At 38.5% G+C, this 19,333-nt stretch overlaps 1 protein-coding gene across 2 annotated transcripts in view; it reads left to right on the top strand.

Annotated features, from left to right (window-relative positions):
- The window catches only part of SERPINI1 (serpin family I member 1), a 37,276-nt gene that overhangs the window by 3,673 nt on the left and 14,270 nt on the right, over positions 1-19,333 (top strand). For both annotated transcript variants that reach the window (XM_015872005.2, XM_015872006.2), the window contains exons 2-4: positions 14,183-14,450; positions 16,274-16,504; positions 18,856-19,050. In XM_015872005.2, coding sequence (XP_015727491.1) covers positions 14,201-14,450; positions 16,274-16,504; positions 18,856-19,050 — 676 coding nt within the window. In that variant the 5' untranslated portion in view covers positions 14,183-14,200. The remainder of the gene's footprint in view (positions 1-14,182; positions 14,451-16,273; positions 16,505-18,855; positions 19,051-19,333) is intronic.

Genomic DNA, 19,333 nt, shown 5'->3' with positions numbered 1-19,333 from the left:
GTACACTAAAGCTGCCCGTTTGGAATGCTTTTCTTTCCAGTTCTAAATTAAAGCAGCTCTTTGAGCATTTAATAATTGGGTATTTCACATTACAACTTGAACTCACTGAAGCAACTCGTGTTTTCTTTCTTGCTTAACTTCTTTCCAAAATGCATTTGCTCTAGTTTCTAAACTATTTAAAGATACCAATCTAAACCTATACCCACACAAAGAGCTTACTGTAATACTTGGTTTTCAACTTGAGATTCTTTTGGTGTTAAGAGGGGTAGGTCTCAGCATTGTGAATAGAGATGAAGCTCAAAGGTGAATAATATCTGTGTCAGTGGGGAGGAGACAAGAGGAAAGCCAAGTTTTTACTTTTTGCTGTAGAAACATCAGCTTGTAGATTTGTTAATTTCAGATTTATTTGCAAAGCAGGAGGAAGAAATGCTAATGTCTGCCAAAATGAGTTAATAGAGGGAATCAAAAGATGTCTGATGATTCTTATGAGTACTCGAGAGGAATAAACTTCTCTTATTGAATTCTAAAACACTGTAGTGTAGTTTTTATTCCTTTTAAAAGCATGTGCACTTGCATATGGCAGCCATAAACCTCTTTATTAAGGAGCATTGTTTGTTCATAATAACTTTACAGGCAGCAGCTGTTTTTATTAAAGTAAAAAAACCAACAAAACAAAACTGACTCAATGCTTCTAAAATAGCCTCAGATAATATTTGACGAAAGTGACATTAGAATTGAAGATCACAGAATAGCCTTTAAGTTTAACACTTTATAAGCCTCTCATGCTTGTAGCTTAATATGGGAAAATAAGACCTTGTTTCAACACTATATATGCTTCCATATACTTTTTTTGTCCTGAGACTCTGGCAGTGGTTCTCCCAGCCACAGCACTATTGAACATGAGTTCTGTGTTCTCCCATTTCTATCTGTCCTTAGAGAAGTTATTCCTGAAGGCCATGTGATAAAGGATTTGAGTATAAGGGATTAGTAGTACATGAGAATTGGATAAGGCAGTGTTAAAAGAATATACATCTATCCATTGTAATACAATTGTAGGAGAGTCAGAGCTGAGGTTTTAAATGAACAGTTTTGGTCTTCTGTTGCTATGGTTTTGTTTTCATAGAGCACTAATGAAATTGGCTTTCCTGCTTTCCTTTAGAGTAAATAGGAATAATTTTGTTACGACTGATATGAACAGGAAATAGTTCTGAAATATACCACCTGATGAGCTTTCCCTGAAGAAGTGTTTTTTTAAGATGTCTGGGATGAGAGAATGGCTGATATGCAACTTCTTCCCCTGCTCTGCACCTCCTGGGGTATGGGACTGGTATGTGAAGAACATCCTTAAATGGCTGTTGGAAATTCAGCAGGACATGAGGTAACACTGCTAATAAAAGAATGTCTGAAGGAATAAGCAGCGTGGAGCCATTGTGATGTTTTGTGGCTGTGGGTGTTCCTGTTCATCCTGGGGACAGGCTCTGAAGTTGCATGTCACTTATGTCTAAAAGCAGCTCCTCACTTCACTGCATGCTACAACTATGCTTGTTCTCGCCCTCCTGTAGGACAGCCTTTCATTAGTCCTCCCCAGTATCTCTGAGAGATAGAAAGTGTCACAGTAGCACAAATAAGCATGTGGATTTGGAAGCTTCTGAGGTCTCTACTCACACAGAAGCTTCTTAGCATCATCTGTAGCTGGCAGCTTCCATCTGCACTCCCTATACTGCATACACTGGATTACTGAAGAATGCAGAATATTGGTTTTATGGGAAGATGCTAAGGGAAAACAAGCAAGCATGTGTTTTAACTATGGATGATATGAAGCAGCAGGACAAGTAGAAAGGTTATCAATGAAAGTAAGTACAGAACAAGGTGACTCTAAGTGTATTCAAGCACTTAATGCATGAGTCAAAATGTCATTACTTTTTTCCATGTGTGAAGGGCTTTCAGGCATCTGAGTATTAATTTATTAAAGGTATATTTGAATGGATTTAATACTCTGAACAACACTGTGTTGTCTATAAGCTGTGTAAGCAACTAGGTAGCCTTGATAATCATCAAGTATGATTATCTTTACCATTCTAAAGCATCTTGCTGTAGATCTTGAGATATTAGGTGATTTATACTACATACATACTACAGTGGTGTCATCAGTTTCCCTTTTTTAATTTGCAAGTCTTTCAGTGCAGAGGTTGAATAACACTGTCTGAAATTTACACATTACAAGTCCAAGATATTGCTTGACGTAGAGTTGTTCTGCAATGTCCTGATGAGTTAAGTCTTTTAACCATATTAGTTATGTTCAAAGAGGTAGTTGGATTATCAACTTAAATGAATGCTGTTTTGTCATTCACTTGTTGGGAAAAAAATCCAGTGTTGAGCACCATTTCAGTCAACAGAATGAAAACACTTTAACCTTTGGGAATCAACTGTTCCATCCTTGAAGTCTTGTGGGACTGTGCCTATGACAGGAGACATTAATATGTGATGTCCATCTTCTTTGTGCTTAAATAGAGTAGATCTGAAGCAAGTTCTTCCAACTAGACTGCACATTATAACTGCTTTAGAGCTCATCAGAGGCAACGTGCTCTGAATATTTTGCTTCACGTGTGAATTACTGAGACTACTGAAAACGTTCAGCTGCTGTGCTACTTTTATATTCTTACATTTTAGTTGGTTGACTACAGTCACAAAAAGTTTGACTGTTTTTTAACTTACACAAAATAAAGTTAATTAAGACATGCTATACCTTCTCCCTAGAGTCAAAGTATGATGTTCAGCTGGCTGACTTGCATGAATAATCCATCACTATGAATCATTAATTTAAAAGACAAGTTATGGTAATTGATGTCTTAATACAAGCTATGAAAATACTTAGGGAAATCACTTATTTTTAATCTTGGTACATTTTTTAGTTTGGTTTAGAATGCTTTCTGGCCTGAGTAGTGCTGTGCTGTAGCCCTTGAGTCAGATTGACCTGTGATTAACTGTTGCAGTGATAAGTGTGTCAGGTAGTGCATGTTTATTGTAATGGAAGGCTTGCATCTGAAGGTTTCATAAAGTTCTTGTAGTTAAATTATGCTGGGGGCTGCTCCAAAAGTAACGTCTCCTATTGAGTTATGGTGGCCTACAATTGTTGGAGGCAGGTTTTGGTGTTGTGGCAGTAGAGGCTGAAGATCCCCACCTGATATTCCATTCCATTTTGTTGTCATGAGGCAGATGGCAGCAGAGTGGTAGTCTGACCAGATGGTGTTTGACGTGGAAGTGCATACGAAGCAAAGGTATGTCACCGAATTCCTCCATGCAGGAGAAAATGGCATCCATTGACATTTACTGATCCCTGCTGAACACTTCTGGAGACCAAATGGTGGTTGTGAGTGCAGTGAGGTGGAGCACAGTGGTGATTCAGTGGTGGGTATAGCTGCTCTTTTTATTTGTTATTTCCATGAAATTAATAGGAGTCATTACTTTTGGAGCAACCTATGTATAGCAATTATACTTGTATGTCAAGGGAAGTGTTAGTAGTTTCTTTTGTGGAATTTCTTCCTATAAATGAAATAGGATTTAATCATCTCTGTGGTTTACTAGTCTATGACTTTGTCTCTATTTATGTTTTTTTACTTTCAGAACAAGGAAGATGTGACTCAGTATTTTAGCCAGAGAGTGAACTCTGTGATGTTTCAGTAGCAGTTCAGAAGCACAATATCAATAACACATAACAAAGGCATTGTTGCTGAGGTACAAACATCAAACTACAAGCAGGTTTTTATATTATTACAGATCAAGGCAGTTTGTTTCAGTATTTCTTTCAATTGCTGGTCTCATATCTGAGAATATCCTTTTTAGATCTAAGTTCTCTCCTGCTTTGGCAACCGAGGATGGTTACTCTGATTCTTTGAACTCTATTGTATTACTGTTGGTAGAAAAAACATGAATTTCACCTCAAATAGCTTGTTTTTGTGATGGAAGCAGTAATCTGAAGAACTTTAAGGTGTTTTTTTTTTTCTGTGTATGTGTACTTGAAATAATATATGTGCCTTAACTGTTGTAAATCTTGGTAAAGATTAGTGTCATAAACAGTGAGTTCATTGAAGCTGATGAAAGAAATTTCAGAGCAAAGCAGTGTTCAGTAAAAATAGTGGTCCAAAATTTAGCCGTCAAATGAAGTGTATATGCTGGGTTTCAGTGGTGTTGCTCCTAGAAACAAAACAAGTATTTTTCTTAATCCATTGTTTTACTAGGTCTTTCCTTGCCCCTCCTAGTACATAGTAATAATGGTAACAAATCCAAAACTCAGTGAATCATGGGAGACAAGTTTTAAGCTGTTAATTTCGGGATGGAGGTGCAAGTCTTACCTAGACAAGTGTGTGTTCATGCCTGACATCATTAATATTAGTAAGCACAGCAAGTGTGGAACTATTACAGCTCTATGTGCAATGATCTGTTTCATGAAGGGTTAACAGATTCATCATGAGTAGGGATGAGACCATTCACACTGTGGGATGTATTTGGAACCCACAGAATGACTGTTCTGCAGTGAGTAACTAAAATCTGTGTGCTTCCAGCAATGCTTTGCAACAGCTGCACTAGCTGCAGGAGGTCTGTATGAGGCTTTGCGTTCTAGTTGATTGTTGGTTAATGAGTTTGCTGAAAATATGTTGATTGAAAATTAATATCTTGTGTCTGTTTTAGTGGAACCGGATGGCACAAATTCGGTCAAAATCCCCTGCTTTGAGGTGCAGCTGCCCACCTCAACTGTTTAACATCCTAATTTAGACCTAACCTGTGGAGGGTTTGAAAACTGCCAGGCACAAAAACTTCGGCTAGCCTGTTAATTTTTCAAAGCCAAGCTAATTATGATTAACCTAATTTTTTCATCAGGGTGTGTGCTTTTTACCCACCAATGTAGAATAGTAGACGCGCATGAATCATAGCCCCGTGTTTTATATTATAGGCTACTATTAGACTTCATAATAAGCCAGAACTGAATATTAACTTGCCATAGGGAGTCTCAAATGGAGCACCTATGACTTGCTGGAAAATGAGCAGTTGTTCCTTGCAGAATAGACGGTAAGATTTCAACCCTCATTTTTTACTGTGTATTGGGAATGCACTGATTAATTTTTGCAAGGGACTGTAGTTGTCGAAGTGCAGAAATCTTTTTGTACTACTAGTTCATACTGCCCTGGGGAGATCATACTGATGTGAACCAGTGAATTCTTGGTTGCTTCTTGATTGCATTTGGTCATGTGAATTGGTTCAACATTTGCATTCAGATCTGATGTGATCCAGGCTTCTGAGTGGCAAACTGAATGAGGAATATTAAAACCAATTCAGATCTTTACAAGTGTTGTTTAAGTGGCACGTCATAGCGAGGATACTTGGAACACAGTCAGTCCTCATAAACACGAACCAGTGAGGCTTGAATGGTGATCTTCAGGGCCAAATTCCAATTCTAGAAACATGTAGCATGCTGAATTTTCTTTGTATCTTGCTCAACCACCCAGTTTGAACAGTATGAGGTTATTATGGGTCTTTCTTTAATATGGTACATACAGGGATGCAGAGAGGTGAGGACTGAATAATGTGGAGAAAAGTGAAGATTTCAGTGTCAATTCCATCCACTATCTCAATTTAGCTGTACTTTCCTCTTGGCCATGTGTGATCAGCTGAAAAGTTGTCTGTATTTGTGTTCTAGTTGCTCCCTTTCTACATGCTTGCAGAACTGGTCTTAAGTAGGGGGAATAGTAGCTTGGTGGTTTTGAGCTGAAGAAATCATGGAAATAAGACAGAAGAGAATATGTACAAGTAGATGAGCACTAGTATTGCAAGCAGCAATAATGCTGGAGCCTTAGAGTTAAGACTTGGAACTGACATTAGAACAGAAGAATAAGTTGAACTTCGGTTTGCAGGTGGTCTTCTCATGTTTCTTTCCTTTAGGATAATTGGCCATCAGTGTCTCTAGCTTGTAAAACAGGACTGTTGTGGTGTGCCTTGTTTGGAGCTTCCCCTCATGCCAGTAAACAGCCTTCCATTAGTAGTTCTTTTGGTCTCGAGTTTTTGCACAGGACCAGCTTTACAACTGCTTTTGCTTGAATTTTGTATTAATGGTGGCTCTGTCAGTCTCATCATTCTTGCCAGAACAGCTCTTTCAACTGGTTTCAAAAGCAGTCCTTCGTATGTTCTGTGTGGCTGCAGCAGCTCTGCCAGCACAGCTCTATTAGTGGGTGGCAATGGTTTGGCCAGCTCTGCCAGCCCAGCTCCCTGACTATGCACAGAGCAGCTGCTAGCACAGGAGGTGCCAGAGCTGCCGGTGGCCTGGGGAGCCTGGCTGGTGTGCTGCTGTGCTTGAGTTATCATGGCACAATGGTTAATCAAGTTGTGCTGCTGGCTGTCAGGTTTGTGGCTGTTCTGATGGGCTGTCATATGTATGCATTTTTGTATTGGAATAACTGTAGCTGACTGGAAACTCACCAGCAGCTGGGAGCTTGCCTTGGGTGTAGGAGCAGACCCTGAAGTGGCAAAGTGCTAAAGAAGCAATGCTTGTGCATCAATTAATGTTTCTAATGATAATTTCCATTTTGTAATTGGGGCATAATGTCTACCTCCAGTGCTAGTGTTAAATGTTATTCTTTCCTGAGGCCATTTGTGTATCGTATTTCTTTGCAATAAGAAACTAATTCTGATCTAAGTGCTGCTAATGTGTGAGTAACCACTCTTTGCAGTAGTGATGTTACACAAATGCCATCAACATTGGGTTGCATTTATAAGTTTGAAGCCAATACTGTAGTCTAGATTAGAAAGCTGTTTGGTATGTCACATTCTCATTCAGTTAATGAAATGAGACTCCTTTTCTGAAATTGTGATACATTTTAATGAACTTTGTTCTTGTTATCACTGTATCCATGGTCTGATCTTCTGAATTGCAGTTGAAGGAAGCTGAATGAAGCAGAAATTTATCCTTCAATACAATGAACTTTCAAAGCAGCCTCACAACTAGTATATGGCTTGTCGACTTATTGATTTTTAAGGTGATTTAAAGACTATTGTTCTTGGCTGTATTTTATTGGAGATGTTTAAGTATTATTCTGTGGTTACTACATTTTGGAGATGTTTCTGATACATTTCAAAGGAGAAGCAATTTCAAGGTAGTTTTAATGTGATATTTATCATTATAGGTAGTGAAGGTCTTCTGTTCTTTTACTCTTGTATTCTTCAGCCCTTCGTTCTCAGGGGTCTAGTACTGGCTACAAGAGCTCCCGTAATGCCAGACTCAGTATATTCTATGATGTAAAATCTCTCATTGTTTTATGTAAAAATACAGAGTTTCAAGAAAATGTATGGCACTTGAAACATCGTTTCCAAACTTGCAGGCTGTAAATGCTTTCACAAAGTGTATTTTTTTTTTTCATTCTGCTGAAACTGTAATATCATAATGCATTACAGAAATGTCTTTGACATAAGTGACAGCTTTCATCACACATAAGGCTATGCTCCACTACATGCAGTAATGTCGCCTTTAGACTTAAACTGCATAGATTGCATCTGGCAGTTGCATATGGGGGGACTTAGCTACTGCCCCTATAATTTAATTAAAGTTGGGAGTTTGCTTCTGGGAGCTTGCTGATCAACTGGATTTCATTGTGAAATAGCAGAGATGTGACTTACTGTAAAAGAATTTGCAGTACATGCAAAAGCAGACAAGAAGTCGTTCCTGTATCTAAAATACCTCATTAGTGTGCTGTCTCTGCTGTTCCTGATAGAAAGTTACTGTGGAATTAGGTCAGACTTTTCTTCCTTTCTTTCCCAAACCACACAAAGGAAAACTGAGGATGGAAAAGTTAATCTAATTTGGGCTGTCTTTCCTAGATGGTTGTGTTAGAATTAATGTAGTGCCCTGCTTCTATTACTTACATTCTATGCACAAAAAGTTATATTCAGAAAACTGCCTAAGGTATAAGTTGTAACTGATGCTTCAGAAATGAGGCACTGGTTATTTCTACTCCTCAGGGGGTTGAGACCAAAATCTTTACTGTGAGACCAATATGTTTGGGAGCAGTCTCATCCAGAGTAGTGAACAGTGCTGACTACCCTCACTGAGAGATGTATTATCGGTTAAAAATCTATGCACGATTAAGCTGTTTCTATGGGGCTTGACAAGGCCAAGTCAAGCCTCTAGCCTTGAAGCTTTCCACCTCAGTCTGTGTTCCTCAGACCTCCAGTCCTGAACCTTCAGAATCCCCCCAATTCTTTAGTATGCAGTTTTCTACTTGTGTCCTTATTTTTACTTCATTCTCTGTGGGTTATGTTGTATCTGTTGCAGATTAAAAACAAACATCACACTACCCAAGAATTTCTCAGATGTTTATGTCCTGGAGAGATGGAACAAATATACAAGTTGTAGATGGATCCTCACAATTGTAGCCTTGTAGCAGTTTCTGGAATAAAAGACCACCTTAATCATCTAGATGTGCATGTAGATATTTGCTTTAGGCTATTCAAATATAAGTATTTTGGACAGTTTCTCAGCGTATTCCACTATTTTTTTAATTGGAGCTGAGGGATTTCGCCTGAGGAAGCTCAATTAAGACAACTTTGGCTTGCATAATTGTCTCAGCAGGTTAATGACTCAGTGCCAAGCTCCGTGCAAGTTTAAAAACATTTGGGATTTAATGGTAGAAATTTTCAATATGAAAGTGTTCAGTGCGTGTTTTCAGACATTTTCCAGAAGCTGTTGGTGTTATGGGGCCTTACAAAGCAGGTTCAGAAGGGCTTGTCTAGCCGTGGTTTGCAGAAGTCTTAGTACTGCCCAGGCATTTCTTTATTAGCACCTGTATAATACTGGTTTAAATAGGAGGGGTTTTTGATACTGAGCTATTATGCTGCTTTCTAATGAAACTGATTTCCAGGTTCCTTTCTCCAGAAGGCAATGACTCCATAACTAACAGATGGTGATAAAATCCCACAACTTTATTACTAATGTTTGTGCAGTTTGAAATATGAATGTAATTGCACATCTCTGAAACAGAGTCAAACAAGCTTAATGATACCACATCTGTCTGTAGAATCTCCATTTGACAAAGTCGTATGCTCACATAAGTCTAAGATAAATGTTTTCTAAAAAAATCAGACTTTTTCAAGGCAGAAACATGTAAATATGTGCTCTAATATGAAGGAGTTAACATTATAGCTGCAGGTGAATCCTATTGTAGCTAGCACAGAGGTCAGTTTACCCATGTCTTCAGATACGGGGCACAAGATGATCACTAATTTTAATAACCAAACTGCTTGTAATATCAGAAGCGCTTTGTCAGGATCTGCTTGTGCTGGTCATGATGACTTTTTCTTAAAACATGCTGCAGACACAGACTTATTCTCCTGTTTCCTTGGGTTATATCATCCTGGTTCTAGGCAATAATCCCTCAGATTATACAACAGGTATATAATTGGTGAGACCTGTATATATATTATTTATTTTTACCCCCATGGCTTTCAGGGTGGCTCTTGTGTTTCAGTTCCATGTACAAACCTGACCCAGTAGACTGGATAAGCATTCTTTTAAGGCAGTTGGCTTGCTTGGTAAGCAGTCTCATCTCTTGCTCTATGGGACTGTTCTGCTAGACTCATCTGTTCCCTTGGCTGTTCCTCTTTACAGGAAAGCAAGAATGCTGGTGGGGCTGGCGGTGTTCTTTTGTCCCCAGGTTTTTCTTTATACACTGCTTGGAAGGAATCAGCAGTTATTTTCATTTCTGCTTCCCACACTTTTGGTGTTTAGCTTGCATATAGCCAAGAGAGATCTTCAAGGTAACTAATCTTAGTTCAGTCTCTGCTGAGGAACTAAGGCAATATATCACAGTTCTATTTTGTGGAGTTGCTAGGCTTCTAAAGCTGCAAAGGAGTTTCTTTATAAAACCCACAGTCTGGAGGTGTAAAAGACAAGCAAATGATAACCTTTTTTTCTTTCCAACCTGTCTGGCATGCACAAGGCACTAGAATTCAATCCTTAATTGAATTTTTTGGCACCTTCCTACTGTGAGTTCAATTCTTGCTGTTTCAGAATTCAAAGTACTTAATTTCTGTGAGCCGTTTGAGTTTGTTCGTATGCCTTAAAATATCTTGGCTTACAGAGGATGGTTGCCCCTCTTGCTTTTTTTTTTTTTTTTCCCCTGAAAGCATATGCAGTGATCTGAATAGTTCACAGTTTGTGGGTGTGAGGGGGTGATGTTGTTCTACTTCCTCTTAGTCATTGCAGCCTTATGCTTGGTGGAAGGCAAGAGCTATAGTTAATCAGCACAGTATTCTAGCCTATGCATCTTTTCCTTCAAATGTTATGAAATTGTTTTTCTTTCTGCTGGTGTACAGGAATACATCTGTGCTGGCTAAAGCACAAAGGAATGGAAGTGCTGCCTGCAGTGACTGGCTGTGGGAAAGTGTCAAACAGAATAAGTGTTATTTTTCATGAAGACAATTCTAAGAAACTCTTAAACCTTCCACAGAGCAGTGTCCAAAACCTAAAGAAGCCCCTGTGTGTGAGAAAGGCATTTCTCTACTGAAATCAAGTGCCAGGAGGGAGAAGACATTAAATAGCTCCTTTTGCTGTTACAATATATTCTGTGGAGCTGCAAGTCTTTGTGTTTTCAAGTAATACTGCATTGTTTAGTTTGCTGCTGCTGCTTTTTTAATAAGAACCATTGGAAGCAAGGGTAAAACTGATGCTTACTTCTGCATCTGTAAATGATTTGTGATGCACGCTTGCTTCTTTTTTCAATAAGATGCTACTGCTGGAGGAGTTAGGGCTGCTTCTTTCTTTACCTGGAAGGAGAATGTGATTTGTGTATTGGTTAATGTAAGTTCTGCTGTTTTAGCTTCAGTCACTGATTGGAGCTCAAATGAAATTCACATCTCAGCCTTTAATATTTGTTTACTGAAGGGCTGGAAGCAACTTCAGCATTTTTTTTTAATGTATGTCAACCAATGCAAAATGTTTACTGTAACTGTGTAAGTGTGCCCCGGTGGCGCAGTGGTTAAAGATGCCGCCATGCAACACTGGGGCCCGGAGTTCGAATCCCCCCTGTGGCGCAAGTGGTAGAAGTGCCGCTCTGCTACACAGAGGCTCGAATCCCGGGGGCCGGACTCGATGATCTCTAAAGTCCCTTCCAACCCGCACGAAATTATGAAACTATGAAACTATGAAACTTCTGAAATTAATGATTAAGTCTACACTGAACAGTAGTTAAAAGAACAACTAATTTAGCTGATGCAGTAACTAGATTTTACTGATACGGAACAGCTGATAGTGTTGTTCGTGAAAAGACTGCGTTAAAATTCTTATGGTGCTCAGATTGTTTAACTTCCCAAGCAGAAACTGCACAATGTTCAGCTTTGTTCCCTTCACTTAAAGTAGAGTACAGGTATTTTAGAAAATGCTCTGATTCTGTGTTGTTGTGGAAACGAGTGCCCTTGACTTACTAAAGAAAGATTCTGAGGATGTGCTGTACTTTAAGTGCTCGGCTGTTTGTTGGACCAAGACCTGCTGCTTGAAGGGGCATGTGGAAGTATGAAACCAAGTGTAATACTGCCTAAAGCAAGGTGGAATTGGAGGCAGTCACTGTTATGACTAGAATGATAATTGAGCTAGATTTCCATTGTTAGTTGAAGTGCATACATGTGCTGTCAGTACAAGGAAAAAGAAACTGAAGAATTTACCCCTGATGTCTTGGGTTAGACTGAGAATAAAACTTTACTAGGAAATGATTTTCTTATGGACAAACAGCTTGACCAAGTGTCTGTTCTATTCTATTGGCTTATCCCACAGATCTTTGCATTGAAACACCGTCCTTTGTTTTATACTGTATGTTGGGAGAGCCCTATCCTTACAGATAGCCTGAGAGTGCTGCCACTTCAGGACTGCGCTGCATACTCATACCCACCTCTTGCAATTATTTAAGAGTTTCTGACAGTCACATTCATGGCAGAGATCATTGATGAAGTGCTGAATGGTGCCCTCTGCAATGAGGAAGCTGGGGAATTTTCCTCTTTTAAAACTGAGAATTCATTTGTGTGTTTGAATAGTTCAGTACCACTGTCTTGATACAATGGAAGAGAAACTTAGTTGTCTGCATAATTAAAATCATGTTGAACTATGCGAACTTGCTCATAGGCCTATTGAAAAGCCATAATACTGCCTTGTGCTTGGTGTGCTTTTTGCTACTGCTATGGGTATCCTCTATGGCAAGTTTACTAGCATTTCTTGTATGGCTTTCAGGATGAGATCAGTACACACCACCTTCTTTTCCCCCCAAAAAACATCTATTTGTCTCACTATAATAGGAATTGTAATATCTTTGTTAAACAGGTTTAAAACACTTAATAAAAGGGCTGGAGAAACTTGTGTTACCTATTTGGTTCATGAAATGATGGTTATGCCTCAGACTGAAATGTCTTTCACTGAAAAGGCGGTGCAGTGTTAAGTGCTGTGTGCACAGTATGAAGCTGCTTATGTGGGCCTTGTGCTTTCTTCTGTGCTGTTCTTAAATAGAATAGGAACTTCTGGTGGTATTTTCTGCTGTCTTGCAAAGAAACAGAAACATCAGTTCGTGCAGAAAGATGAACTGTTAACATGGGAAGGGATCATTAGAAATGGAAAAAATAGAGTATATTTCATACATTCACATAAACAGACCTCATAACGGAGGTGAGATGAGGGAGTAGCAGGGCTCTGGCTCATCTTTCTCTAAGAACTTACCATTTTTCCCTGAAGCACATTTGTTTTGTTAATTCATCTGTTGCATTTCCTCAATGAAAATTAAACAGAAGGCTGAGCAATGGCTGAGAAACAGGAAGGATCTTAAACAGTGGCCATATTGCTTGCTGCCAAGGCATGTACCTTGTTGCTTTTTGTGTTTTTCTCATCTATGAAATGTGAGTGGTGTTTATATTATGTATCATGCAGTGTTATGCAAGTTAATTGTGTAACGTACATAGTCCTTTGAAGATGAAATGAATGATACAAATGTAGTACAAAGCTTACTGATGGTCTCTGTCAGGTGTAGGGCGATGTGCAGTAACTGCAGGCACACAGCTGGGAAGCATAAGGCAGAGGCACTTTAGCTAGCAGCATGTAAATTGACTTCAGTTGAGCAGCAGGGTAGCACATTCACATGAATTTATCCCATGCTGACAAGCCCTGCAACCTGGCACAGAAACATACAAATGCTGCTTCTGAACTAAATCTGTTTGCCTCGTGGTATTTGAGGCTGTGTGTGTCCAGGAGAAGAAGCTGAAGTACAAGCTGTGCTGGCTCCCATTGCTGACCTGTTGGTCAAGTGCCAATGTAGTGTGAAGGGAAAGGGAGGAATGAAATAATGGAGATGTGTATGCAGCTTCAGAATGTGAAGTTTTAATTAAGCTAGTAGTTGTGTGACAGACCAAACTGGGCTAGAGTGACAACTGTTGCTTGCTGACACCTTTTAGCAAAGCCTGGGGGTAAGTTGGGTTAGTATTAATCCTCTTGATTTCTTTCTAGTCTTGTGTTTCCACAGTTGAATCTTTCTTGCCGTTAAAGTAATTTGACCTGCTCAAGGGACCTACATGGGAAAGTTATTGCCTGTTAGCAAATGTAATGAGTCAACTTATCGTTGTTTACTAGCAGACATCTTGGCTGCTTGCTGTGAGTTCTGCAACCAAGCAACATCATGGTGTCAGCAAGATTTTACTGCATCTGAAGTAGTCTTACCAGCTCCCGGAGTAGTGTGACTTAGATGAATAAGTGGTGTATCTTACTTGGAAGGTCAAATGAAAGAAAAATGTTTTTAAGTCTCCTTGGTGGATAAGGCACAGAAATGTGTATCACTTCCATACCAGCACTGCTTAACAATATCAAATTTGACAAGAAGGAAAGGTAGGGCTGTGTTTGAGGTTTTGTGGTAGAAGCTGAATTGTATCAATCTGTTCTTGAGAGACTACAGAAGCATCAAGTCAGGTGTTACCTAATTTTTCAGGGGGAAATAGTTGATTGCTTCATTTTGAAGGGTATATGTCTCTCCTCCAGAAAACTCAACTATTTCCTTTACTCCTTAACTAGTTTTTTCCCACAGAAATCAGAAATTACAAAGTTTACCATGGTGCTCAATTTTAATCTGTTGCTATATGGAGTTAACTTATTTCCTCTAAAATTATCTTGCAGGTCTTAATATCTCACGACATGTATTTCCTTGGACTGTTGTCTTTGCTTGTTCTGCCAAGCAAAGCCTTCAAGACAAATTTTCCTGATGAAACTATTGCCGAGCTTTCTGTGAATGTTTACAATCAGCTGCGAGCTGCAAGAGAAGATGAGAATATTCTTTTCTGTCCTCTGAGCATTGCAATAGCCATGGGAATGATAGAGCTTGGAGCCCACGGAACTACTTTGAAAGAAATTCGACATTCATTGGGTTTTGACAGCTTAAAAAATGGTAAGGACTTTTATAATCATGCTTTACAACAGGTTTTTAGACTTAAAGAAACAGCTGGCAATGCTTCAGCAACTGTGGAAATGACCTGATGATGTCCATTAATCAGTAGGCTTCTTGATGTTCTGTGTGATGGCCTGAGCGTGCTGAAGCATGCTTGAGTGGATTCTGTGTGAGCAGCAATGCTAATGGATGATCCTGGCTTGGGCACCTGAATCTCAAGTGATTGCAGTATACTGTTGATCATAGTTTATCTGTAAAGTTAAGGATGCTCTTGCCTCTAGAGTTTTAAGACTTGTGGAAGTATCATTTTTTTTGAAGGCTTATGATAAAACCTGAAAAAGAAAAGATTGCTTTAAGCAGCACTGCTTAGACGTAGAACTTGGTAATAAAACTAGAAAGTCCATCTCTTACTTTGAAACTTGTTCTTGTAGGTAGAATGTGTAGATTTTAGCCTAATGTGTCTGTAATGTTCTGTTTGCAATGTAATATGGCATACAGGCTAATATAGGAAATATCAATGTCTTGGTTGTTTCTGCATGATACTTCATGTACTTTGGGAGCTGGAACTAGGTGATCTTCAAGGTCCGTTTCAACCCAAGCCTTTCTGTGATTCATATGCACCTGTCATCCTTGCTGAGAAACTAGAAGCATTTATTTAACAGAACTATGGTACTGCAATATTGTGGGATGAGCAAAAAGTCATGCATCTGGATGTAGTGTTGCAGAGTGCACACTCAATGCCAACTGTTCTGATTTGCCTTCAAATGGAGATAAATGAATGGGGGAAAATATTTTAAAGACAATCTTTACTAATTTTGATTTTGGAATAATGAAAATCTGAATGAAATTGCTTGTTTTTAGGACTCATTGGTTACTAAGTCCCCTGTGAATGGGTGTTGAGGAAGGAATTCTGAATACAGTTCAGAAAAGAACAAACTTTGTGTGCTGTACCTGTATGCAGTTGATAGCTTTCTGTAGAGATTACAGTGCACGTTGAACTCTCAGATTTCTCTAACAGTAGATAAATTAACTCCTTATCTGTAACTTAAGAAGCTATGTAGTGTATTTGAGCTACATTCATTCATTCTTCTTGACACAGTGCTCATGATAGCATTCTGTCAACTTGAGCTTGAAATATTTGCATTGCATATGCTTGCAATTGCATTCAGTTTTTAAGTTACCTTGTGAAGAAAATTAGAATGTTCAGCTTCAGGTAGGCACTGCAGCAGTGTGAGCTTTCTATCTTCAGGCAAGCTTTTTAGAATCCTTTTGGCTGTGAGGACAGTTAGGTTTCTGTGGCATTTAATCTGATGCTGTCACTGCCAAAACTCCTTATTACCGAAGCAAATGATCCATGCTATATCCTGGGAAATTCTAGACATGTCTTGGAGTGGGCATTTTTGCAGGGGCCCTAAGCGTTAGAACTGAGCACTTATTTTTCTTTACCAAGCTCCTGAATAATTGGGTTTTTTTAGAACATAAGGTAAATCTGTTGGTTTGTGGTGACAAAACATAGAAGTATAACTCACAAGAAGAATTTAGTTGCTTGATGTTGAGAGGTTTATCACTGATTATCACTAGGTCTGGTGGGGTTCAAATGGCTTATTAACATTGATAACTATAAGTTGTTGAAAGAATAAGCTCTAAATGTGTTCTGCTTTGCAGATTGTCTTCTCAGATCTGAAGGTGTTCAGATTTCAGTCAGACTTCATGTGTTTAACTGTTGGAATTGGACTTCCTTCTTAAAATGACTGAATTTCCAGTGCAGAGCTACAGAGTTGTTTTCTGAAGTGCTCTCACTGAGTTTGTATTTCTTTCCTCAGGTGAAGAGTTTACCTTTTTGAAGGACCTTTCTGATATGGCAACTTCTGAAGAAAGTCATTATGTTTTGAATATGGCTAACTCTCTCTATGTTCAGAATGGATTTCATGTCAGTGAAAAATTCTTGCAGTTGGTGAAAAAATACTTTAAAGCTGAAGTAGAAAACATAGATTTCAGCCAAAGCGCAGCTGTAGCTACCCACATCAATAAGTGGGTAGAGAATCATACAAACAGTAAGTTTATGTGGTTTCTATTTCCTGCAGTAAGTATTTTTATTTCTGGAGTTATGACACTGAGGTTTTTACCTTTTCATCTTTTTTGTTTCTCTACTCATAAAGGGAATTGTAGCATTAATCCTGCCATGGCAAAAATATATTGCCATCTGAAAAGAAGTAGTGTTCTAAGTAACATTAGCCATTTAATCATATGGTAGGATCTATCTGAATAAATTTTCAAGTGTTACTACTGTGCAGTACCTATAACATCTATTGGAGGAACACATTTTAATGGTAGTCATTTAAAATTTTTAATACTGATTTCTCTATTAAGTTACAAAAAGGTATAGGTAAGTGCCATTGTTAAATGCTAAGCACTTATCTACAGAGGGCTTATTGGCCTGTGCTTTGGCCCTCTTGAGGACTGAAGAACTGAGAGGTATGAGTTATGGAGAAATGGAATGCTAATGAATACTAAAGGTTACTTCAAGCACAGAACGAGACCCTGTGATCTAATCTTTCCAATGTGCGGTTATGAGATAACATGTTTAGAGAGTATTTGGTTGTAGAAATACTGTCAGAGTTCTGTAACAAAAGAAAAAAAAAAAAAGAAAAAAAAAATTGCAGTGGAAGGGGAGAAGCAAGCGCCGAATTACTGATATAAATGTACCTATTTAGATCCGGTTGGTGCAGCACTTCAGGATTCTTTTAAGGAATTAGCACCTCAATGTTTTATGTGCGTTTAAGGATCCATAATGCTTTACAGGAAATCTGCAGCACTAAAGTTGAAAGACATCTTGCATAATATGTTCAGTGCATTTAAAAAGCATCTAGATTTTTTTTCTATGGGAAAGCCACTTATTGTGGTAAATTCTACCCTTTATCTCAAGCTACAAAAATAGAGTGAATGGAAGTAATGCAGCTGCTTCTGCAGAGCTTTAGGAAAGCGTGTCTGAGAGAAAAGCAGAATTCTCTTTGAAAAGAGCACCCAGATCTCATGCTTAATGCCTGCCACATCTGCTGACCAAGCTCGTAGCCATCACCTTGGAAAGAACTGTTGAGCTAACAAAGGCAGCTGTTGGTCTCTTAGCATTAGGTTGCGATAGTAACAGTCCCTCAGTCTAATCTGTGAGCACTAGATCTCATTCCCTCCTGCCTGCCAGTTCTGACAGAGAGGGCTCATTTTCTCATTAGTTAAGGACTACAAGACAGTCAGCGTTCCAGTGTGTTTAAAATGATGGGAAGCTCAGAGTAGAAAACATAACTGTCAAGGTTTCTCTGGACAGAGAAAATTCTTAATGTACATCAGTGTATTAACAAGATGTGACTGAAAAGCTCAAGAGAAAATGTACTAAATAATAAAGCTCGAGCATATTGCTTAATTTTTTTTTTTCCCAACTGTAGAGTAAGTATGGGTCACATCTCATTTCTAATGATGTTCTAGTTGGGATGAAGTATAAACAGTGACCTGTAACAAATATTGCCATATGATACACAAATTTCTCATCAGTTGGTAGGTGTCGTGGTCCAAAAAGCAGAATTTGTAGTTTAAACAATGCATTAAGGGATTAATAACCAGGCTGAGGAATGCTTATTTTTAACACTTTGTACTGCAGTGTCAGTTAAAAATAGATGAATGAGAGGCATCTGAACTGGGCTATAATTTGTTGAGAACACCAACAAATGTGGTTTTGTTGAAAAGGAAGCTGTTTAAGATGAGCTTAAGCAGGTAAGACTGTATTCTCATATAAATGACTTCTATAGGAATAGGAGTGAAGCAGCTGCCATGCTTAGCTGACATACTTCCCTTGTGTGGAACAGATGCTGGATGTCTCTCTTGTGCTTTTCAAGTGCTAATATCAGTGGAACAAATGCTGAGAATCAATACAGATTAGCCTTTACTAATCAGTGAGATACTACTTGATTAGAAACCAAGAGCTTAAAAATTAGCCTAGGTGAAGTTCCAACGGGTATACATGTCAAACATCCACTTTTAATTCTTCTTTGGATCAGAACCAGAATGTAAAGATGATCTGGTGTGAAGAGGAATATGCTGAAATGTTTTACAACACCAGTGTAAATAGTGTGACTTCCTTTTCCCCATGATTTAGTTATGGAATATATTTAAGTAGTGATACAGTAACAGTTAGCTAACATGTCCTTGATGGAAAGATTTGTGTGCCTACACTGTGTCTTTAGGTTCTCAAAATGCTGGTGGTTTAATCAGAGATTTAATGGAACATCTGAATTGGAAATTACATGATAGCATAGCTTTTTATTTTGTTGCTTTTTTTTTTTTTTTGAGCTGTCTTGATTTGATTTAATGCTCTGTTTGACATAAAGACTGACAGTTGTGTTTTTCTTCTTAGATATGATCAAAGATTTTGTGTCATCAAGAGACTTTAGTGCTCTAACTCATTTGGTTCTCGTCAATGCAATCTACTTTAAAGGCAATTGGAAATCACAGTTCAGACCTGAGAATACAAGAACTTTTTCTTTCACTAAGGATGATGAAACTGAAGTGCAGATTCCAATGATGTACCAGCAGGGAGAGTTTTATTATGGTGAGTTGGAGATGTAGCAATTTAAATCCAGTATGTCTTTCCTTAATATCTTTGTTGCAGTAGTACTCGTTTGTGTTCTTCCACATAGAGCTTTGAGTATGTTTGCCTAGTGTTTTTACAGTATGTGTTTATACATTGTACCAGGCAGCAGTGTATTCAGTGGTTTCGTGATTGCTGCTTAGGTATGTTGTAGTGCCATATGATGAATTTCAGAACATTTGTTTTTCATTCTATTTACAATTATAGAGCTATATCTGCCTTTCAGTAAAATATTATTCTTGTC

This window comes from Coturnix japonica, chromosome 9, assembly GCF_001577835.2.
Source record: "Coturnix japonica isolate 7356 chromosome 9, Coturnix japonica 2.1, whole genome shotgun sequence".
Lineage (NCBI taxonomy): Eukaryota > Metazoa > Chordata > Aves > Galliformes > Phasianidae > Coturnix > Coturnix japonica.
The sequence above is the reverse complement of the archived record's forward strand: the minus strand, read 5'-3'. Positions and strand labels throughout refer to the sequence as shown.